At 36.0% G+C, this 20,313-nt stretch overlaps 1 protein-coding gene across 19 annotated transcripts in view; it reads right to left on the minus strand.

The window, feature by feature from the left end:
* WDR17 (WD repeat domain 17) overlaps window positions 1-20,313 on the minus strand; it is a 101,435-nt gene that overhangs the window by 61,467 nt on the left and 19,655 nt on the right. For 12 of the 19 annotated variants that reach the window (XR_011498800.1, XR_001401215.3, XM_070499888.1 and 9 more), the window contains exons 2-4: window positions 14,847-14,969; window positions 5,970-6,098; window positions 2,696-2,879 (exon numbers count right to left, since the gene is read on the minus strand). Coding sequence is in view for 17 of the 19 variants with exons in the window: in XM_070499888.1 (XP_070355989.1) it covers window positions 2,696-2,879; window positions 5,970-6,098; window positions 14,847-14,912 (379 nt within the window). In the remaining 2 variants the exon portion in view is untranslated. Of the gene's footprint in view, window positions 1-2,695; window positions 2,880-5,969; window positions 6,099-6,560; window positions 6,733-7,518; window positions 13,756-13,778; window positions 13,902-14,846; window positions 14,972-20,313 lie in introns of those variants that run through there. The other 7 variants (XM_070499895.1, XM_070499894.1, XM_070499900.1 and 4 more) reach the window with 7 other exon arrangements.

Genomic DNA, 20,313 nt, shown 5'->3' on the forward strand with positions numbered 1-20,313 from the left:
CCCAGGAAGAGGAAATGATGTCAACAAAGACACTGAATCAAAAGTTGTACACTGACAGTAAGGCGCCAAGAGGCCGAAACTGGAAGCCTAATGCTTGGTTCAGGGCCCAATGTATAACAGGAACTCCATAAACATTTACTGAATGAATGAATAAACACACGAATAAGGCCAATAAAAAAGCTAACGTGGTTTTAGGATACATTAACAGAAGCAGAATTTCTCCAATAAGGGATAAGGTAATCTGTATGGATCAAACCACCATAGCACACTTGAAGAAGGCCACTGGAATGCTGGCGTTCTGAATGCGTGTTTTGAGAAAGGCAGCAAGGAAGAGAAGGGACAAGAAACCATGTCACAAAACTGTAACAGAAAACACTTCTATAGGGGTTTATTGTGTGCAAGCACTTCCAGAAGCTTAGGAATATCAACTCATCTAATTCTCCCAACGATATGCTGAGACAGGTGGATAGTATTATTATCCACTGTTAACAGGTTTTCTTTTTTTTCTGAAAGGATGTTATTGTGACATTTTTCAAGTTGGTGACAATTTTAACATGCTACATTTACCCAAACTAATAGTAATTTTCCTTTAAATGAACTTTTTGATTATTAGGAAAAAAAAGAGTGATGAAGTGAAAAGTACAGAGGCAGGGTCAAGTTCAACCACTGGACGTGGAAGTTCCAATACTAATTTTAAAAAAAATGCTGACAATGCAAACTTCTACTTTGTTTAAGCTGAATTCGGAAAAGAAAAAAACAAGTCTAAGACATTTCAAAGGGAATTATTTAAAGTGAAAATGACCAAAAATATTCATATTTTTTTGCAAATAATATAGCAAACCTTTCAATCTTCAAATTAAGAAGATATTTGCAAACAGCATGAGGAAATTATTGATGTCTTTGAAAGTTTTCAGAGAAAGGAAAAATATAAAAAACTGATCAAAATTATCACAATTATTTAATCATTCTACAAAAGTTAATGAAAAAGTCTTATTTAATTATATATTCAGTGGCAAAGAAAGCTAGGGTGCACACAGCTGATGAAAAAACATCTTCCCTGATGAACAGATGTGATGCATTCGGTGTTAATGACAAACCAGCAGATAAACTAGATGAGAATACAATAATATGTTGTCTAATCTGGACTTTTGCATAACATTTATAAAATACATTATTATTCAGTTATAGTCTACTATAGATTTTGCGTGACAGCTTTACAAGAACAATGACATCATGTAACATTTTTAGTTTATGTCACATAAAATATGGAAGGAATTTTAAGGAGTATTTATTGTGTTATTTAAAATTAAGCTCACATAAAGCTGGATTTAAAGTATTGGGAAAATGTACTATTGATCAGTATCAACAATACTGGAAACACCGTAGGATTTGTGACTGGTGGAGAAGCAATATGACCAGAAAAACATGAAAAATCTTGATTGGGGCTATCAATTGATGTTTATACATCAGAAAGCTTTGTACCAGAAGTAATTTGGGTTTTTCTCACTTAAGGAAAAGTGTTACTTACATTAATGGAAGGTCACTGAATAGTTGACTTTTAAAAACATTTTGCTCAGAGATTGTAGCCACCTACTCACTGGCCAATAGTGAAATTCACTGGCTGTTGCAAGTGAAAATAACAAGTAGCGTATATGAACTTGGGACTGATTTACATTTTTCTAGTCGAAAAATTAACATTGTTTGGTAAATATTTTTTAAAATGAAAGTTATGTAACAAAATTGGTGTATTTTGCTGGTATTTTCAGCATTCCTAATGACTCAAATTTGAAAAGACAAGGAAAAAACTATATTAAATATCTTGAACACATCCAAAGGTTCCAAAAGGCATTATTATTATTTTAGAAGTAAGATTCAAATATAATTGCCTATGAATTCTCATTATTATCGCTGCATACTGAAAAAATATCACAAAGAAACTTTGAACAAAATAAAGTTAGTGAGATTGTCACATTTCAGTTTTCCATCTCAAAGTTATAATCAGTATTTTTTAGAGAAACAGCTGAATATGGAAAACACATCCAGGAGTAACTTTCAAAACCATAAGGAATAATTGAGTTACACTTGGTGCTCAAAAAGAGATTAAATTATTGTGACATTTAACACCAAAAATTATTACTTAACTTCATCGCCATTATGGAGTAAGATGCTAGCAGAAAGAGTGTAATGATTTTATTCAATTCCCTAAGACCTATTTGTGTGAACCAGGACTTTCTACCTTGATCGAATTAAAAATACAGGAAAGAAACCATCCCAGCAGTGCACTGACTGTATGTATAATATTGTCCCTGTGTGTTTCAGATTGCATTCGAGTAATGAAGAGGATGAAGAGGCAAGGCCATTTGCCTCATTAAGAAAATCTTACCTAATTATTATTTTTATGTTTACTTTGGAAGTTTTTATGTTATATTTAAATATGAACACAATTATTTGGTATTGACTATGTGTTTAATTGATCACTGTCCTAAGTAAAATTATTCCATGAAATTTTGTTTCAATTTTGTACACAGGCGCAACCACACGGTAACTATTCACGATGTGAAATGTGTTTCTTACATCGACTACGAAGAGAAAGTTAGGACGCTGCTTTAAAACCTGAGCTGACTGAAATAAAATATTTTGTTTATTGAAGTAAAAATATTTCATTCAATAAAATAAATCCCAGTTATACGTATACCTTTTGTATTGTCGAGCTTGGCAATGACTTTCTGTTCTGCAACATCCCAAATAATCACCAGGTTATCAGTACTGCCACTCGCAAACAGATCAGGGTTATGGGGACACCAAGAGATAGCTGTGATAGTTTTTTTATGTTCAGACATAATTGCGTGAAGTTTGAATTCATTATAACGGTGATCCAACTACAAAAAACATATAAATAAAACATTTCAGTGCTTCTTTCTACATGATACAATTTTCATTACTAATCATATTACTTTTAAAAAGCTACATACGTGAAAATTAGTACACCTAATAACAATGACACATTTCAAGTCTTGGTCTACTTTCAAGTATATTCCATCAGCTGAAAGAAACCATTTGAAAAAAAATAAGACAGAATTGAAATGAAATCTACCAATTTTAAAAACAAGTAAAAATAAATGTTGTCCGTTTAAATATGTATAATAATTCAGAGTGCTATTATATTTTCTATAGCTATATCTATTTATGAGGGGAAAGAAAACCCCTAGGTTTTGGAATATTTTTTCTGCAATTTTTCACTTATATTTGGATCAAAAACATTTAGGTTAAAGAAACTAACTGCTCATTATGACATTATTATGCTGTCCAAAGTTTGCAGAGCAATGGCATCACTGGACCCGTTTGATGTTAACTGCTTTTGGATGGGCACTATGTTGTGTCCTTATATGTAAGTGAACCAAAGGAATAGCCTAATTTTCCTATTTCCTTTGTAAGTGTGTCATTAGTTAGTGGATTAATTAATCTTTCTATCATTTTTAATATGTTTGGGATTATACTGCATACATCGTTTTGTTGTACCTACTTTTTCCTTTTAACACATAATGGCAATATTCACAATAGCCACGACACAGAAACAATGTAAGTGCCCATTGACAGATGAATGGATAAAGAATATATATATATATGAATATATATATGATCACATTTAAAGGAGTATTTATTAATATAAGTTTAGTCAATGTTAATGTTACCATTTACTAATTTCCTATTTGTCTACCTTGAAACAAGGTTTTACAGTGATCTCTCTAATGAACTGCCACCTCAGTTTATTTGTACTAACTTCTAAATTAGGGTAATTTTTAGTTTGTTTCAGTCTTTAATAACATGCAAACTATCTTCATAGGTTTTTGATATGAATAATTTCAACTCAATCTTTCCAATATTCAAGTCATAAAATGTCACCATAAAACTTAAGATATATGTAAACATGAAAAAATTAAGTTCTGCCTTCATCTACTTTGTGACCTTCCTTACTCCTCAGAGGAATGGTTGCCTTGCCTGAGACCTTCTTCTTTGGGAGGAAATAAGAGACAAGAAGACAGGGATCTAAGACTAAGGGAGAAATTTTGCAGGAGGAATTCGGGAGTGGGAAGCTTGGAAATACATGTCGAGTGTAACGGAGGTAGATGGGAGAAAAAACGAGACATTTAGAAGGCTTGCTGCTGTCTTCTGGATGAGCAGATGGGAAGTAAAAAAATGTGAGTTATACTGAAATTGCATTTTGATTGCCGGACATTTCCACAATCCTGAGGAATGGACTACCTAAAATCTTACTCTATACTTTGGAATATTAATTGGTTTATAGATTAATGCTATTATTTTCTTAAATTTTCAGTAAACCACAACACTATTAGTGATGCATAGGAATTTTTACTACAGAATAACACAGTAATTTTTTTCACTAAACTGAAATGAGTTGGTGTTTCAGGATTCAAAAGAAACCATTCAAGAAACATTTAACGAGTGTCTACTAAGTGGCAGAGAGCGTGCAATAAGTCAAGAATTCAAAGATGAGGAAGATTCATTCTGGTAAATGGAAGCATGTAGAGGCAGTCCACTTGATAAGGTTCTTCCCTGATAAGAAAGAGGAGAAAGAAGAACATGGAAAAGAGCTTGCACACTTGAGTTGAGATTGGAAAGATAAGAGAATGTTCTCTGGACAGGCAATGTAGGCAAACTGAAGAATGAGTGTAAGCAAAGGCAAGATATCAAAGAGTCTGAGATGCTTTGGAAAACACAATTATCTCAGCATATCTGGAGCACAAGGTGAGAAGGAGACAGAGACAGGAAGATTGCCAAAGAATGTCATACTATGGGGGCCGGCCCTGTGGCGGAGTGGTTAAGTTGGCATGATCTGCGTTTATGGCCTGGGGTTTGCAGGTTCAGATCCCAGGTACAGACCTAGCATGACTCGTCAAGCCACGCTGTGGTGGCATCCCACATAAAATAGAGGAAGACTGGCACAGATGTCAGCTTAGGGCCAATCTTCCTTACAAAAAAGAAGAAGAAGAAGAGGAAGAATGTCATACTATGAAGTTTGGATGTTTACACTAAGGAATGAGGAGCAATTAAGACTTAAAATTTTAGATTTGCATTACAGACGATTGATTACACTGAAGGATAAATTAGAGGGAGTCGAAAGAGAGGCAAAGAGAATATTAAGAGACTGTTAGAATAGTTCAGGTGAGAAGGACATAAAGAAGACAGTAAAAGATACAAAATGCTGGAATCGTTCCTGGTGCCCCAGGGTATAGGCTGTGAGCAGAAGAGGGAGGCAACGGCAACCCTCACACTGCGCTTTAGATCAACGGTCAGCTGGTGACACGGAAACACTGTGGGCTTAAGGAGAAAGACTGGACTTGGACTTGAGATGCCTATGGTGTCTCTACCCAGAAGGCCATTGGCTCTCTGATTTGGAAATGGACAAGAGATGTCTGGATGGAGCTAGGAAGTGAAAAAAAAAGTAGTTATAAAGGTTTGCATCTCAAAATATATTATATCTGCACTATTTTTAATCTAATGATCTGGAATTCACTACTCACATTTTTCAACTGATAAGACAATTTTCTCATATCAAATGCTGTTACTGAGCAAAGTTTGAAACAAAGGAATAAATGAATTCCATTTATTTATACGTGAATATAGCTAAAAAGAGTTAAAAGCTAGTTACTCATCAATTATAAAATTGGAACTTTTAATTCTTGAAGAGATTCTTTTTTGATGAAAAGCACACAGAAGATTATGAAATCAAGTAAGATTTTGCTAATAATTTAATACTATGGTATAAGCATTTTCTAAAAGCTTGCCTTGTAAAACCAATATAGTATAAACAGCAACAAAATATAAAATATATCAATACAATTATAGCATTAAGCTTTTCATACGACAGAGATTTAAAAAGAAGTACTAATTAAATCTTAATTTTGCCTAACAAAATTAAAAATCAAAAAGAATTGGTGTTATTTTACCTTATAAACATAGATGGCCAGGGTGGCACAGTACGCAAACCTGTCTCCGCTGGCAGCACACACATCTCGGTTCCACGGCTGACACCCGGCAGCCAGCAGCCCCACTTGCCTTACCTGGGACATGTTTGCCTTGAAAAGCAAATTTGGAGAACTGTCAGTCATTTTCATTATTCACTACGTTTCCTCTTCACTGTTTTACATCTGTCTTCCTCAATCCTTATCTTTACGCCCTGAAAAGAATTTCTACTAGGACTGTTAACCTCAATTTACAACTTCCAAAAACAGGAGTTGAAATCCCCAACTGTCTACAGATATCAAGGCAGATAATTTAAATTAAGGAAGCAAGAGATTATAAAATGATAAATGACAACTGACACTAGGCCAAGGGTTGGGAATCCCATAAGGAATGATGGGGACAAGAGTGAAACAGAAGGTGCATACGCCATCTAAAGGGCTCTTGTACACCTGGAGGATGCCACCCCAGGTTGCCAGATTTATGGAACTCCCCAGAGAAATAGAAATATCCAGATTTTTATGTAAAATATACTCTTGCCTTGTTCCTGATCTTAGCAGAAAGCTTTAGTTTCTCACCATGAAGTGTAACATTAGCTGTAGGCTTTTCGTAGATGTCCTTTATCAAGGTAAGGAAGCTCCCCCACCACTCCTAGGTTTCTGAGAGTTTTCACCATGAAGGAGTGTTGAATTTTGCCAAACACTTTCTCAGCATTTATTGATATGATCATGTTGTCTTTTCATCTTTAGCCTGTTGATGTGATGGATTACACAAATTGATTTTTGAATGTTGAGCCAGCCTTGCATATCTGGGGTAAATTCTGCCTACTTTGTGGCATACGATTCTTTTAATACTTTGTTAGATTTGATTTACTAATATTTTGATGAGGAATTTGCATCTATGTTTATGAAAGATATTGGTCTGTAGTTTTCTTTTCTTATAATGTCTTTGTCTGGTTTTGGTATAAGGGTATTGCTGGTCTCATAGAATGAGTTCAAAAGTATTCCTGCTGCTTCTATCTTCTGGAAGAAATTGTAGAGAACTGGTATAATTTCTTCCTCAAATGTATAGCAGAATTCACCAGTGAATCCATCTGGGCCAGGTACTATTTTGGAAGGTAAATTGGTTCTGGCAGCAATTCCAATGTGTGTGTGGGGAAGGCTCTCTCACACCACCAGCAACAGGTAATTATCTGGACACCAGCTAGCTGTCCAAAAATTAAACTCGATTCTGACACTATCTAACTGGAGATAGCATCAATTCCATAGGTTAAGGGTTCAGTCCTACATGACTGCCCCCCACACCCCACCTCAGACACCAATCACAAGCTCAGGCTGTTATCTGTGCTTCTGAGTGATCAGCTACAAACTGGAAGTTCCAAGGATCCCCTCCAATTCAAGATGTCAATTGCAAGTGCAGGTTGTCACCTGTACTTCTGAGTAATTGGCTATAAATCAAGGGTTCCCACGACCTCCTCCTTGGGTCCCAATAATTTGCCAGAATGGCTCACAGAACTCAGAGAAACATTTTACTTACTGGATTCTTGGTTTATTGTAAAAGCATACAACTCAGGAACGGCCAGATGAAATAGATGCACAGAGCAAGGTATGTAGGAAAGGGCACACCACTCTTCAGGCATGCCACTCTCCTCCAATTTCCACATGTTCACCAACTTGGAAGCTCTCTGAAGTCTGTCCTTTTGGGTTTTTATGGAGACTTCATTAGATAGGCATGATTGATTAAACCACTAGCCACTGGTGATCATTCAACCTCCAGCCCCTCTCCCCTCCCCAGAGGAAACAGGGTTGGCTCCATTGACAACTGTCCCTCATCCTTAGGTACTTTCCAAAAGTCATCTTATTAACATGACAAAAGACACCTTTGTCACTTTCAACACTTAAGAAATTCCAAGGGTTTTGGGAGCTATGAGCCAGGAACTGTCGATGAAGACCAAATACATATGAGAAATATATTTCAGTCATCTGAGTGACCAAATAAACATTTCTTATAAGCCTCAAGATCACAGAAAGTTACTAAGTATTGATTCAATTTCTTTACTAGATATAGGTCTATTCAGATTATCTATTTCTTCTTGTGTAAATTTTGGCAAATTATGTCTTCAAAGAATTGGTCCATTTCATCTAGACTGTCACATTTAAGGCCACAGAGTTGTTCATAGCCTTCCTTTATCCTTTTAACGTCCAAAGTATCTGTAGTGATGCCCTCTCTTTCATTACTGATATTAGTAATATGTTCCTTCTCTCTTTTCTTCTTAATTAGCCTGGCTAGAAGCTTACTGATTTTATTGATCTTTTCAAAGAAGTAGCTCTCAGTTTTGTTGAGTTTCCCTATTGATTTTCTATTTTCAATTTCATTGATTTCTGTTCTAATTGTTATTTCTTTTTTTCTGCTTACTTTGAATTTAATTTGTTCTTCTTTTTCTAGTTTTCTAAGGTAGAAGCTTAGATTGATTTTAGATCTTCCTTCCTCTCTACTATATGCATTAAATGCTACAAATTTCCCTCTAAGCACTGCTTTTGCTGTCTCCTATAAATTTTAAGTTGCATTTTCAACTTCATCTAGTTCAAAATAGTTTTTACTTTCTCTTGAGAGTTCTTTCATTCGTGTATTTAGAAAAGTGTTGTTTAATCTCTAAGTATCTGGGGATTTTTCCAGCTCTCCTTCTCTTATTTATTTCTAGTTTCATTCCATTGCCATCTGAGAGCAGACATTGTATTACATCTATACTTTTCAATTTGTTAAGGTGTGTTTCATGGCCCAGAATATGGTCTCTCTAAATAAATGCTCCATGTGAGCCTAAGCAGAATATATAATCTGCTGCTGTTGGATGAAGTCACCTATAGATGTCAATTATACCCAGTTGATTGAAGGTGCTGTTGAGTTCAACTATGTCCTTACTGATTTTCCGTCTGCTAGATCTGCTCAGTTCTGATGGAGGGGTATTAAAGTCTCCAACTATAATATGAGTTCATCTATTTCTCCCTCCACTTTATCAGTTTTTGCCTCATGTATTATGATACTCTGTTGTTAAAGTACATACACATTAAGGATTGTTACGTCTTCTTGGAGTATTGACCCCTTTATCATTATGTAATGTCCCTCTTTATCCCTAATAACTTTCCTTGCTCTGAAGTCTGTTGTGTGAAGTTAACATAGCTTTACCCATTTCTCTTGATTAGTGTTCAGATGGCATATCTTTCTCCCTCCCTTTACTCTTAATCTATGTGTGTCTTCATATTTAACGTGAGTTTCTTGTAGACAACATATAGTTGGGTCTTTTTTTCAATCTGCTCTGACAATCTCTGCCTTTAATTGGTACACTTAAACCATTGACATTCAAGGTAATTATTGATGTAGTTGGATTAATATCGATCACATTTTTACTGTTTCAATTTGTTGCCCTTGTTCTTTGTTCCTGTTTTTGTCTTCTACACTTTTTCTTCTTTTTGTGGTTTCAATTGAGCACTTTATATAATTTAATACTTTCCTCCTTTCTTAGCATGTCAATTATACCTCATTTAAAAAAAATTTTAGTGGTTGCCCTAGACTTTGCAATCTATATTTACAACTAATCCAAGTCTACTTTCAAACAACTCTATACCACTTCTTGGTTCGTATACCTACCTTATAATAACAAAAAATCTCTAATACCTCTTTTTTATCATTTGTATCATTGCTGTCATTCATTTCACTTATACATAAGCATACATAACACATATATATGTGTATATATGTGTCTGTGTTGGATGCGTGTATGTTTATACACACAAGCATTCTTAATCAAATACATTATTGCTGTTTTCATTTTGAACAAACTGTTATTCGTTAGATCAATTAAGAATAAGAAAAATAAAAGCTTTTATTTTACTTTCCCTTATTCATTCTCCAGTGCTTTTCCTTTGTTTATGTCGATCTGAGTTTCTGACCTATATTACCTATCTTCTCTCTGAAGAACTTCTTTTAACATTTCTTGAAAGTCAGGTCTACTGGCAACAAGCTCTCAAATTTTTGTTTGTCTGGAAAAGTCCTTTTTTCCTCCTTCACTTTTGAAGAATAATTTCACACGGTACACATTTCTAGGCTGCTGTTTTATTTCTCTTAACACTTTACGTATTTCACTCCATTTTCTTCTTGCTTACACGGCTTCTGAGAAGTTGGATGTAATTCTTATCCTTGCTCCTCTATAGGTAAGGTGTTTATTTCCCCCAGCTTCTTTCAAGATTTTCTCTTTGTCTTTGATTTTCTATAGTTTGAATATGATTTTCCCAGATGTAGGGTTTTTTTGGCATTTATCCTGCTAGGTGTTCTCTAAGCTTCCTGGATCTGTGGTTTGGTGTCTGACATTAATTTGGGAAAATTCTAAGTCATTATTGCTTCAAATATTGCTTCTGCTCCTTTCTCTCTTCTTCTTCTGGTATTTCCATCACGTGTATGGTGCACCTTTTGTAGTTGTTCCACAGCTCTTGGATACTCTGTTCCGGCTTTTTCCTTTGCTTTTCAGATTTGGAAGTGTCTACTGCCATATCTTCAAGCTCAGAGACTCTTTCCTCAACCATGTCCAATCTACTAATGAGCTCATTAAAGGCATTATTTGTTTCTATTATAGTGTTTCCGATCTCTAGCATTTCTTTTTGATTCTTTTTTAGAATTTCCCCTTCTCTGCTGAAATTATCCATGTGTTCTTGCATGCTGTCTACTTTTTCCATGAAAGTCCTAGCATATTAACCATAGTTTCCTTAAATTCTTGGTCTGATAATTCCAACATTCCTGCCATCCTCTGGTTCTGATGTTTGGTTAACCTCTTTAAACTGTGTTTTTTGCCTTTTAGTATGCCTTGCAATTTTTTGTTGAAAGGAGGACATGATATACTGGGTAACAGAACTGTAGTAGATAGATCTTTAGTGACGCAGTGTTAAGTTGTGGGAGGAGAGGAAGCGTTTTACAGTCTAGGACTAGGGCTCTGTCTTTTGGTGAGCCTGTGCTTGTGGAATGTGAATTTCACCAGTGATTCTTGGGGTTTTCCCCCCTTAAGGGGGACGGGATGGCTAGAAGGGGCTGGGATTGGGTATTTCCCTTCTCCCAGGTAGGTTACGCTCTGATATAACCCCAGCAGGTTCGGCTCTGGTAAAATAGTTTCTCCAGAGGGCAGCCTTGTTAAGAACAGCAGAATGTGCTGACATATTTCACAGTGATTCCTTTTTCTCTCCTCCTGCCAGAAGCATGAAGGGATTTTCTCTAATATTTGCTGTGAGGACATGGTAGAGGTCCTGGAGGTAAACCTCACAAAAGCATGGGGCCTCCCTGGAGGTTTTCACTCTCAGACTTGCTACACGAGCCTCCAGCAATGCATCCGCTACAGCTCAGGTTTTCCTTCTCTGGCTCTGGCTCCCACAGAGCTTTCTGCTCCGGTACGTTGTGAATCTCTGTATCTGCCTGCCTGTCTCCCCAGTTTGGGGGGCTGCAGTTTGCCTTGTGACCTCACTTCTTTTACGGATCTAAGAAGAGCGGTTGATTTTTCAGTTCACCCAGCTTTTTACTGTTTCAGGCCAGAGTGACAACTTCTAAGGTCCTCACATTCTGGAGCGTGGAAACTAGTAGTCCCTAAGCTAACTCTTTATTTCTCACAAACAAATTACTTTGAAATCTAAACCAATACATTTTTACTTTAACTATCAGTATATCTTGATTTACTACTTTTTAGTTTCCAAATTTAGATATAAAAACATTACAACATTGTCATACAATTTAGTATGCTCTTGTTCTTAAGCAGCTTTTACAAGTCTTACAGTCAATAACTTAAAGGCTTTTTAAATTCAGAGCTGAATAACTTGTCCAGATTAGCCATTCAAATAATAAATAGAACAAAACAAATGGCAGCTTATTAAAAAAAGTCTATGATTTTGAATGAAATACAAAAAAATCATGCATCATTAAATATATGAATACTACTGCAATTATAAATCGGAATTATAAACTGTTAGTATTTGAAACTTCTAGTTTATTTCTCAAAAGTATTATAAAATGTATGTTACACTATGTAGCATTTATTAAGTGATATTTACAGTTGCCAAGGAGATAACAAGTAACGTCCACAAGCTTTTGTTATCTTTTCAGTCAACATTAATGGTTACACAATTAATGATTCGACCAAAGATCCTTTTCTAAATAAGGAAATGTCCATTTCAAACATATATTTATATTTTAAATATAAATCCTAGAAAATATGCACATATAGGTAAATAAATATACTTTAAGTGTATGTGACAGGTAATTATATGTTTCAGATAAATATTACATACCCCTTTTTATCTTTACTTTAGAATATGTTTAATTTTTATGTGAATGACTTAGAATTTCCATGTCCATTCTAAAGATTTATTGCTTCAGAAAATATAATCTTTTGGGCCCAGAAATAATATACACCCTTTAAAAACAAAGTACTAAACCCTATAGTTCACTGAATAATGCAGATTTATAAAGGATTCAGGAAGAAAGTCTGAGCATTGTGTCAACCCACATGCAACTGACACTGTCAGTAGCCTAGCAACTACAGCCCTGGCAGAGATATTATTTTTACTTTTAACCTAAATGCAATTTTTGGTTTCCCTCTCATATTATATGAAATACACACACACACACACATTATAACTATAGTGAAAATGCTTTGCACAGTAAGTGCATGAATTGTTAAAAAAACAAGTGATAAGAGTATATTTACCTTAGATTTGTATAAAATTAAAGCTCACTTTTGAATATGCAAGAGTATTATATGAAATAATCATAATGAAACTTAACGTACAGTTATATAGAGTTACAACACTGCCAGAAATAAAATTATAAAATTAAATTCATATATACGTGTCCATGTATCTATAGAAATATATACATATAACATAAATATTAATTATATCAAAGAATAAAGGCCAATTTAGTGCTTTAATGATCAAACTCATACTTGGATGTGAGTTTTAAAACACTACATTTCTAAATTATAATTTTTAACTCAAAAATCCAACTTATCTCTTCCTGTGAACATTTTTAAAAAAGACTCTATTGAAAAATTTGCTATGCTGAGTGCTGATTATACAGGGTATGTATGCACATACACATCATCTGAAAAATAATAGGTGAACTTTTTAAGAAATTAAAGTCAATATTCATGTGCCAATTTTCATTATTTAGAATAGGATCCTTCATTCTCATCTAAGTCTGTATAAGACCTGATCAAAATTTGAGCCAGAAGAAGCTCAAATTCATGAAGACAATATGGTAGTTTTAGGGTCAAACTATATCTATTTATAAAAACAGCTACTCTTAATATGTCTCAGAAGCAGGAATTCATTTACAAAGGCCAATGGTTGTACTAAAGGACAGACTGAAGTTACAGCTGAGGGAAAGATATGGATCCTCATAATCTCCATGAACTGCCCCAAAGCCACTTTTATAAAGGAACACACAATTTTAGCAAAAAGTATTTTTCTTAAAATCAGTCACCCCTCTCCTCCCAAATGAGACCACCACCCCTATCCCCTCCCATTGAAATACATGGACTGCAGTTGAAAAAACCCTTCTTTTTCAACATCAGAAATGTGCTTGTTATGACATTCAAAATGCACACATACAATACAAACAAAAGATGCTGGCACCGTAGTGTGTGTGTGTCTGTGTGTGTGTGTGTCCCCAGTGGGACGTGAAGTGCTACTATTAAATTCAGAAGCTGATATACTTTCATCATTTACAGATAAGGTGTGAATTCAGGATGGAAGGCTACCCACTAATTCTCAAGCTGTTTCCTGAAATGCTTTAGGATTCACAGTATGAGGATTATTCTTCAGAGTTAGGAATTAACCGGCTCAGAGATGTTTATCAGTTTACTTCACAGACGAAGAAAAGAAAATCTGAAAAAAAGCCCAAGAGGCAAGAAGCTTTAAATTGCTGGGGATTTACAATGAAAAAGAAGCGAAATATTAAGAAAACATCTTTGATTGATGCGATTAGAATGGGCGCCCGAAGAAGTAAGGAGGACACAAACTCAGCTCTGCGCACCTTTAGCAGCACGCGCCCTAAACATCAATGGGGATAAGCTGGGGAAACAACAGAAAGATATTCCGGCTCTTTTGTTCCACTCATTAAGGAGAAGAAAAATCTACAACTTGCCTTCATTTAAATCATGAAGAAACCTTCCATTAAAAAGGTGAAAATAATCAAAGAGAAGACATATTATTCCAAACTACATCCATTTTGATAAGGTGCATTTTCAAATAGCAGTTTTCTACTATTGCTATAAAAGATCAGAATAACTATTTTCAAAATACTATGCAAAAGTTACCATAGTAACAGTGAAAATCCTTCTGAAACATAATTAATTGCCTAAAAATTTATCAAATGAACACGGCACTCTTCTTCAGAGAATTTTTGCATTTCATTTACAATATTATCATAATGCATAGTACCATCATACACATCTCCTACATGTTTATTTCATTAAATGTTATTCTTTATGTAAAATGACTGTTAAAATTACTGCTATTTTTGTACATTAACCATATTAGAAAGACTTCTATTTTATATTTAAAGCCTAAAGACAATCTGAAAACATTAAGAATTCATCTGAAACCAGGAGAGCCAAAAAAATGTCTTTTCTTCAATGTATAATTATGACTATCCTTATATATTACCTTCTTACCTCTGCTTTTAAATCTATCAAATAAGTATCTTATTTACTCTCAGAATTTTGTAATGCGAAAATGTTCACAATACAAATGACACAGAAATACAGCTGCGTGAAAAGTAAAGCAGAAAAAAACACAGAAAATTCTAATTACAACATAAATACATCTTACTCTTTGTAGACCTTCATACCAATCATCTTGCTCAAACCAGTTTGAAATGTAAGTCATCCAAGCCATAGACTGTTTCTACTTTAACCAAGGCAATCGGAAAGGCGGCATCAGAATAGTCAGCACCTAAAGTAACAATAATGTGTTTCAACCAAACAGCTTTACCAAAATCTGTGTTGTGAAACGTTGTTCAGTACCAGAAGCTAGAAGTGCACAAACATTTCAGCTGAAACAGCTTTAATATTCTACAAATAACAGTATCGGTAAAAATAGTGCTAAACCAGAAAATGTAAGCCTATATTCAAATCAGAAAAAAAATCGAATAGTAATCATGTTGTTGTACAGTACCAGAGAAGGCTTTACCAAATATTTTATTTGATAAATAAATAAAGGCTTTCAGTTTTTATTCTAAAAAAATACCTCAGATTTAACTTTTGCAAGAAATAGGCAAACTATTTCTAAAAGTTACCAAGTTAAAAATAAGGAATCCAGAAAAACCACAAAATGATAGGAAGCAGAAAATTAGTTCCATTTTCAACCTTAGGAGTTGGCATAAAGCTAGAAGAAAGCTTTTCGGTTAAAAGGTATACAATGGCAAGGCCAAGCCTATATTTCTATTTGCTTCCAGCTCCGCACTTGAGAGTCAAGTCATTTTACTATTAGCTGATTGCTAATTACCTAAGTGCCTCGAAAAGTTTAGAGACAGCGCATCACTTAACAGAGCCCTAACATGTTCGACAGAGAATCAAAATCACGTGAATTTGGTTCATTTTAGTTTTACTCACTTCTGGAAGAAATTATTTACTAGCCTTACTAAAAAAGAGATTTCTTCTTATACTGGAGACTATTTGCACATCAAAATATCCTCTGTAAACTTTAGGGGTTTCACCCAACATGTAACAGGTTCTGAGTGATCTTTTCGTGACCAAACTCATCAAACCCTTACACCTCAGCGGAGGAAAAAGGAAGAAAGGAAGGGAGGGAGGGAGGGAGGGTCGGAGAGAGGAGGAGAGGGGCAGAAAGAAAAAGAAAACAATTTGATTAATTTCAGTGTTTCAGTCTGCAAATCCAAAATGTAAGATAGCTTGTGTTCTGGCATAGAAAGATACACTCGTATGACATACAAATATCACTGTAGCTCTAAAATTCTATCAAATGGAACAACATGCACTCTTCTTCAGAATTCCTCTTCCTTTTTCTCTAGAAATACTTTCAATAGTGCCTGCTTGAAGCCTCACTTGAAAATGCTTGGGAATAGCTTCCACAGGACGTTCCAGGACTGGTACAATCTCTCGCTTAATTTGTTTACGTCTTGATGACTCCCTGAATCGGGACCTTGCTTTCTGCCCTGCCCCTTGAGTTCCCACAGAGCCCTTTGCTCCTTCCTGCCTGTCTGCTCAGAATGTGAATCTCCTGCACTGTCCTACCCTCTGGATCTGCCATACACCCACCCCCCTCCCCTGCCCACTGTTGTCTCTCTTATCTATAGCTTATCTTATTTTCAGTGACAATTCTTTGTCTGTGTCCTGCCTTAAGCTTTTTTCCCCACCTTGAACCTACATCTCTACACTTGTCCAACAACTCTAAGATCCTTGCCACTATTTCAGTGGTTCCAGTCTCTCTTCTAATACACTCAACCTGCATCAAGCTCCTGAACTATTTCAAAGTCCTTACTGAACCGAGATTGCTCAGCCTGTTACCTGGTAATCGCAGCGTGAACATGTGTAAAACCTAGCGTATTTCTTTCAAGTGAAGCTTCCCCTTTCTATCACCCCCAAACATTCCTTATTTCCTCCTGTATTCCCCATTCCAGTGACTATCATTGTACTCCAGACGGTAACCCCAGATAAAAAAGTCTCCACTTTTCATTCTTGCGTCACCTTCCCCTGCCCCCCCCTTTGTTTGATCACCAAGTCTTATCAAACCACCTTTACACTGTCTCTTCAAAAGGCCCTTCTTTCCATCCCTAATCCCACACGTTGAGTGTTTGTCTTGCACAAACTAACAAAGTAGTTTACTTACTAATCTCCCTGCTTTCACTGCAATTCCTAAACACGTTCCATACTCTCATGACGTTATGCCTTCAAGTTTTTAAATGCTTTTGCCTGAGCTGTCCTTCCCTTTCCTCTTTTGCTGTGAAAAATGAGCTCTTTCATATTTAGGGTCTTTCAAGACCCAACCTAAATATCCTTCTTCTTTGAAACCTTTCCCAAATGCACCAATTCCCTCATCTGTGTGCCTTTAAAACTATATTTGTGCTCATTGTGTAGATATAAATTATGAGTTCCCCAAGGCAAAGGACCATGCCTTATTCATGTCTGTATAGAAGATACAAAATGTTGGTTGAGTGACTCAACACCTGCAGTGCTAGGAGAGTTTGTCAACTAACGGCAGTTCACTTGAACTGAAGGTTCATATTACTAAAACCTGGACAGGGTCTAAAGAAATGAATCCAAGGAACAAGTAATATACTCACAAACAAGTGAAATGGGATTACTATTCAATCCCTTGTAAGGAACTGGCTAACCAAGTCATTCAAGAAATTGCTTTTTAAAAGGGTAAAATAAAATGCAAACTCGAATTGGTAAAATTATTTTATAATCACACCAGTCACCAAGTATGTATTCATTATACCATTGTAAATCCAATGTAGTTAAAATCAATACCTTGTTTACAGGGCACATAATAGTTCTTCTGTCTTAGTTCCTGGTATTTTTCCATGAGCACTATCTACCCTATTTGCAAGAGTTAAGAAAAGCAAAATATTTCACACTGTGTAATCTCAGATGAACTATTATTCTCCATTAAAAGACATATGTCTTGATTGTCCTTCATGTATTTTGATGATCTGAGAGTAAACAGAATCTGGTTCATTTAGTGTAAGAATGACAAATAATTTTCAACTCTCACATCACTTGTTTGGTTACCACTGGAGTGCACAGCTGAAACCTTTAGCTGACCTCAGAGCGGACATGTGTCAGGATCACTTAGTGGTAACTGAGAGAGGAAGGACAGACTCATGGTGGCAGTTATTCCACATCTCTACATCTGTGTATTAATAGTCCGTGGGTCTAACTGACTAATATACTGTTAAAATAAAAAATTTAACTTAATTCATAGCGAGAAAATTCTTACTACCTATTAATATCAGTGATGGAAGGAAATGACAATAATCAAAGGCTAAATGTCATCATGTGAAAGAAAATAAATAAAAATAATGAAGTAAAATGTTTTAGAACATTTGTCAGCTATGTCAGAAAACTTACCGCACACAGAAAACTTATCCAAACACACAAGTAGCCTGTGGTCTGATTATTGGTCCTGACTTTTTTATATCCCTCCCTGCTTCTGCATTTTCGCCATGACCTCCTCGTGAGCAGATGATATATCGCTGCCTGTTGCCTTTGGACTTGCCATCTGACTTGCTTTGTCCAGTGATATGTGGGCAGAAGTCAGAGTGTTCCATCTAGTTCTAAGCTCTGCCTGTTGGGCTTGTTTCCAAGCCCACCCTTGGGCCTCTGCCATCAACATGAGAAGAACATTCCACGGCTACCCCACTGGTCCAAGAAGGATGAGAGACACAAGGAGCAGAGCTGCTCCACACAAATCACAGACCTTCAGTGAGAGGCAGAGCCACTCAGCCAAGCCAAACCTGTTAGTAAAACCCCAATATAATTACCTGTGAGCATAATAAATGCTCACTGTGATATTTTGCTGGTTTTTGGAGTGGTTCATAATGAAGTTATTTTTGTGGCAATAGTTAATTGATACATTACTCCTAGTAATACCAAGAACCAGCATTCTTGAGTACAGGAAGACACTCACACTCCATGGAGATTAATCAAACCAACATTCTCACTTTTCCTACACTAGGAAATTGGGATCTAATGACGGTAGGAAATAAACAAGATGTATAGTGTTACGATAATCTATGTCTTGTAGAACAGGTTTAAAAGACAGGATTTTCTTAAATTTAATATAGTAAGAAATACTTATTTATATAAAGAATGTGAGATACATTATGTTTTTTTTCAGCCTCTAACAATTAATCATTGAAACATAGTTAAGATGAGTCTTTCTTTTCACAAGAGGAAAATAAATTGGCATATATCCTGTGATCCATTCATACGCCTGTGACGCTTCCATTTTGTTATCCCTCTCCCTTGTTATAACTGCTTTGTATTTCTTTGTGTTAGGACAGTTAGGGCCGCCTAGTGGATAGAGCAATTTTAAGCAAACAAAGTAGGGTCCTGCTCTCTTTCTGAGAAGCTGGTCATGTCTGCCATCATCAACATCCTACTATAAATATGGAATTAAAATCAAGACACAGGCAGGCTGTCTCTGGCCTAGAATTGAGAGTACTGCTAGTTCTCTGGTTGTGATTTTATGTGAATTCACGTGTACCAGATCCTGAAATGTTTATTTCTGCTCTCCTCTGCCTAAACTGGATAATGCTTTTATTTACTCATCCCTGTTTAAAATCCTAAACAGAGTAAAATGACATGTTTTACCTATGGTCTAAAGCTTAGTCTGCTTTCATTCTACATTTAGATTTTTCCACCCAGTTTTACCTGATGGCTCAGACCAAGATACTGGCTTAATCCTCTGAAATTTTGGCATTTGCAGGCTATCCTTTCCCCAGCTAAATCCATCCCCTTCAAGTTACGTCTTCTCACCTGTTGTACCATCTGCAGCTCTCATCCTCTCTTGGTTAGCTCTTGCCCCCACTATCTCAGGAGACAGCAACGATACTTATTCAAAACTTCCTAACAAACTAGGTGAACATGTGAAATAAGAACAGGCCACTGCTTGTTCAATCACACAGGGTAGAATCAACTATAAAATACACGGCATTGCTCAAAATCATTCTCCTTTATATGTCTGTTTGTGTCCTGTCTAGAATCATGATTGGGTGGGCTAGGGGAGAGGAGAGGGGCTGTGAGAGAGACTCAGGAGCGTAAATGTCCCTCATGCTGAAGGTGGTGCACAAGCTGATACAGATCTGGGCTCACCTGTCTCCTAATCTTACTATGAATAAGAGGAGTCAAGATTAGTGAAAGGCAGTGTCAAAAGCATTATATCACTACAGTTTTGGGGAGCTGTCTGTCCTCACTAGATTAAAACCTTGCATAAAAATGTCAGAAGGAAGTCTGAGTTCGAGCATAGATAGACAGTTTCCTCAGTGTGCTCTGAATAGGCAGAATGATTCTGAATTTTTAAAAGATTGTTACTTATAAGACCTTGGCTTCCAGCAATGGCAGCCAAGTATATGTCTCCAATTCTCCCACTGAGGACAACTAGAAAAGCTGAACAGAAATATGTACAACCTCAGACTAAGAAGGGAAGCCTCAAGAGAAGTCCAGAGTCAAGCCAGACACTTGCTCTTTGGTGTGGGGTGGGGGAGGGGTGCAACTTTTCCCAAACAGGATTTGCTTATATAAAAGTAGTGGCTGAAATACCGAGAGACCAT

The sequence above is a fragment of the Equus asinus genome, chromosome 27, assembly GCF_041296235.1.
Source record: "Equus asinus isolate D_3611 breed Donkey chromosome 27, EquAss-T2T_v2, whole genome shotgun sequence".
NCBI classification, from domain to species: Eukaryota; Metazoa; Chordata; class Mammalia; order Perissodactyla; family Equidae; genus Equus; species Equus asinus.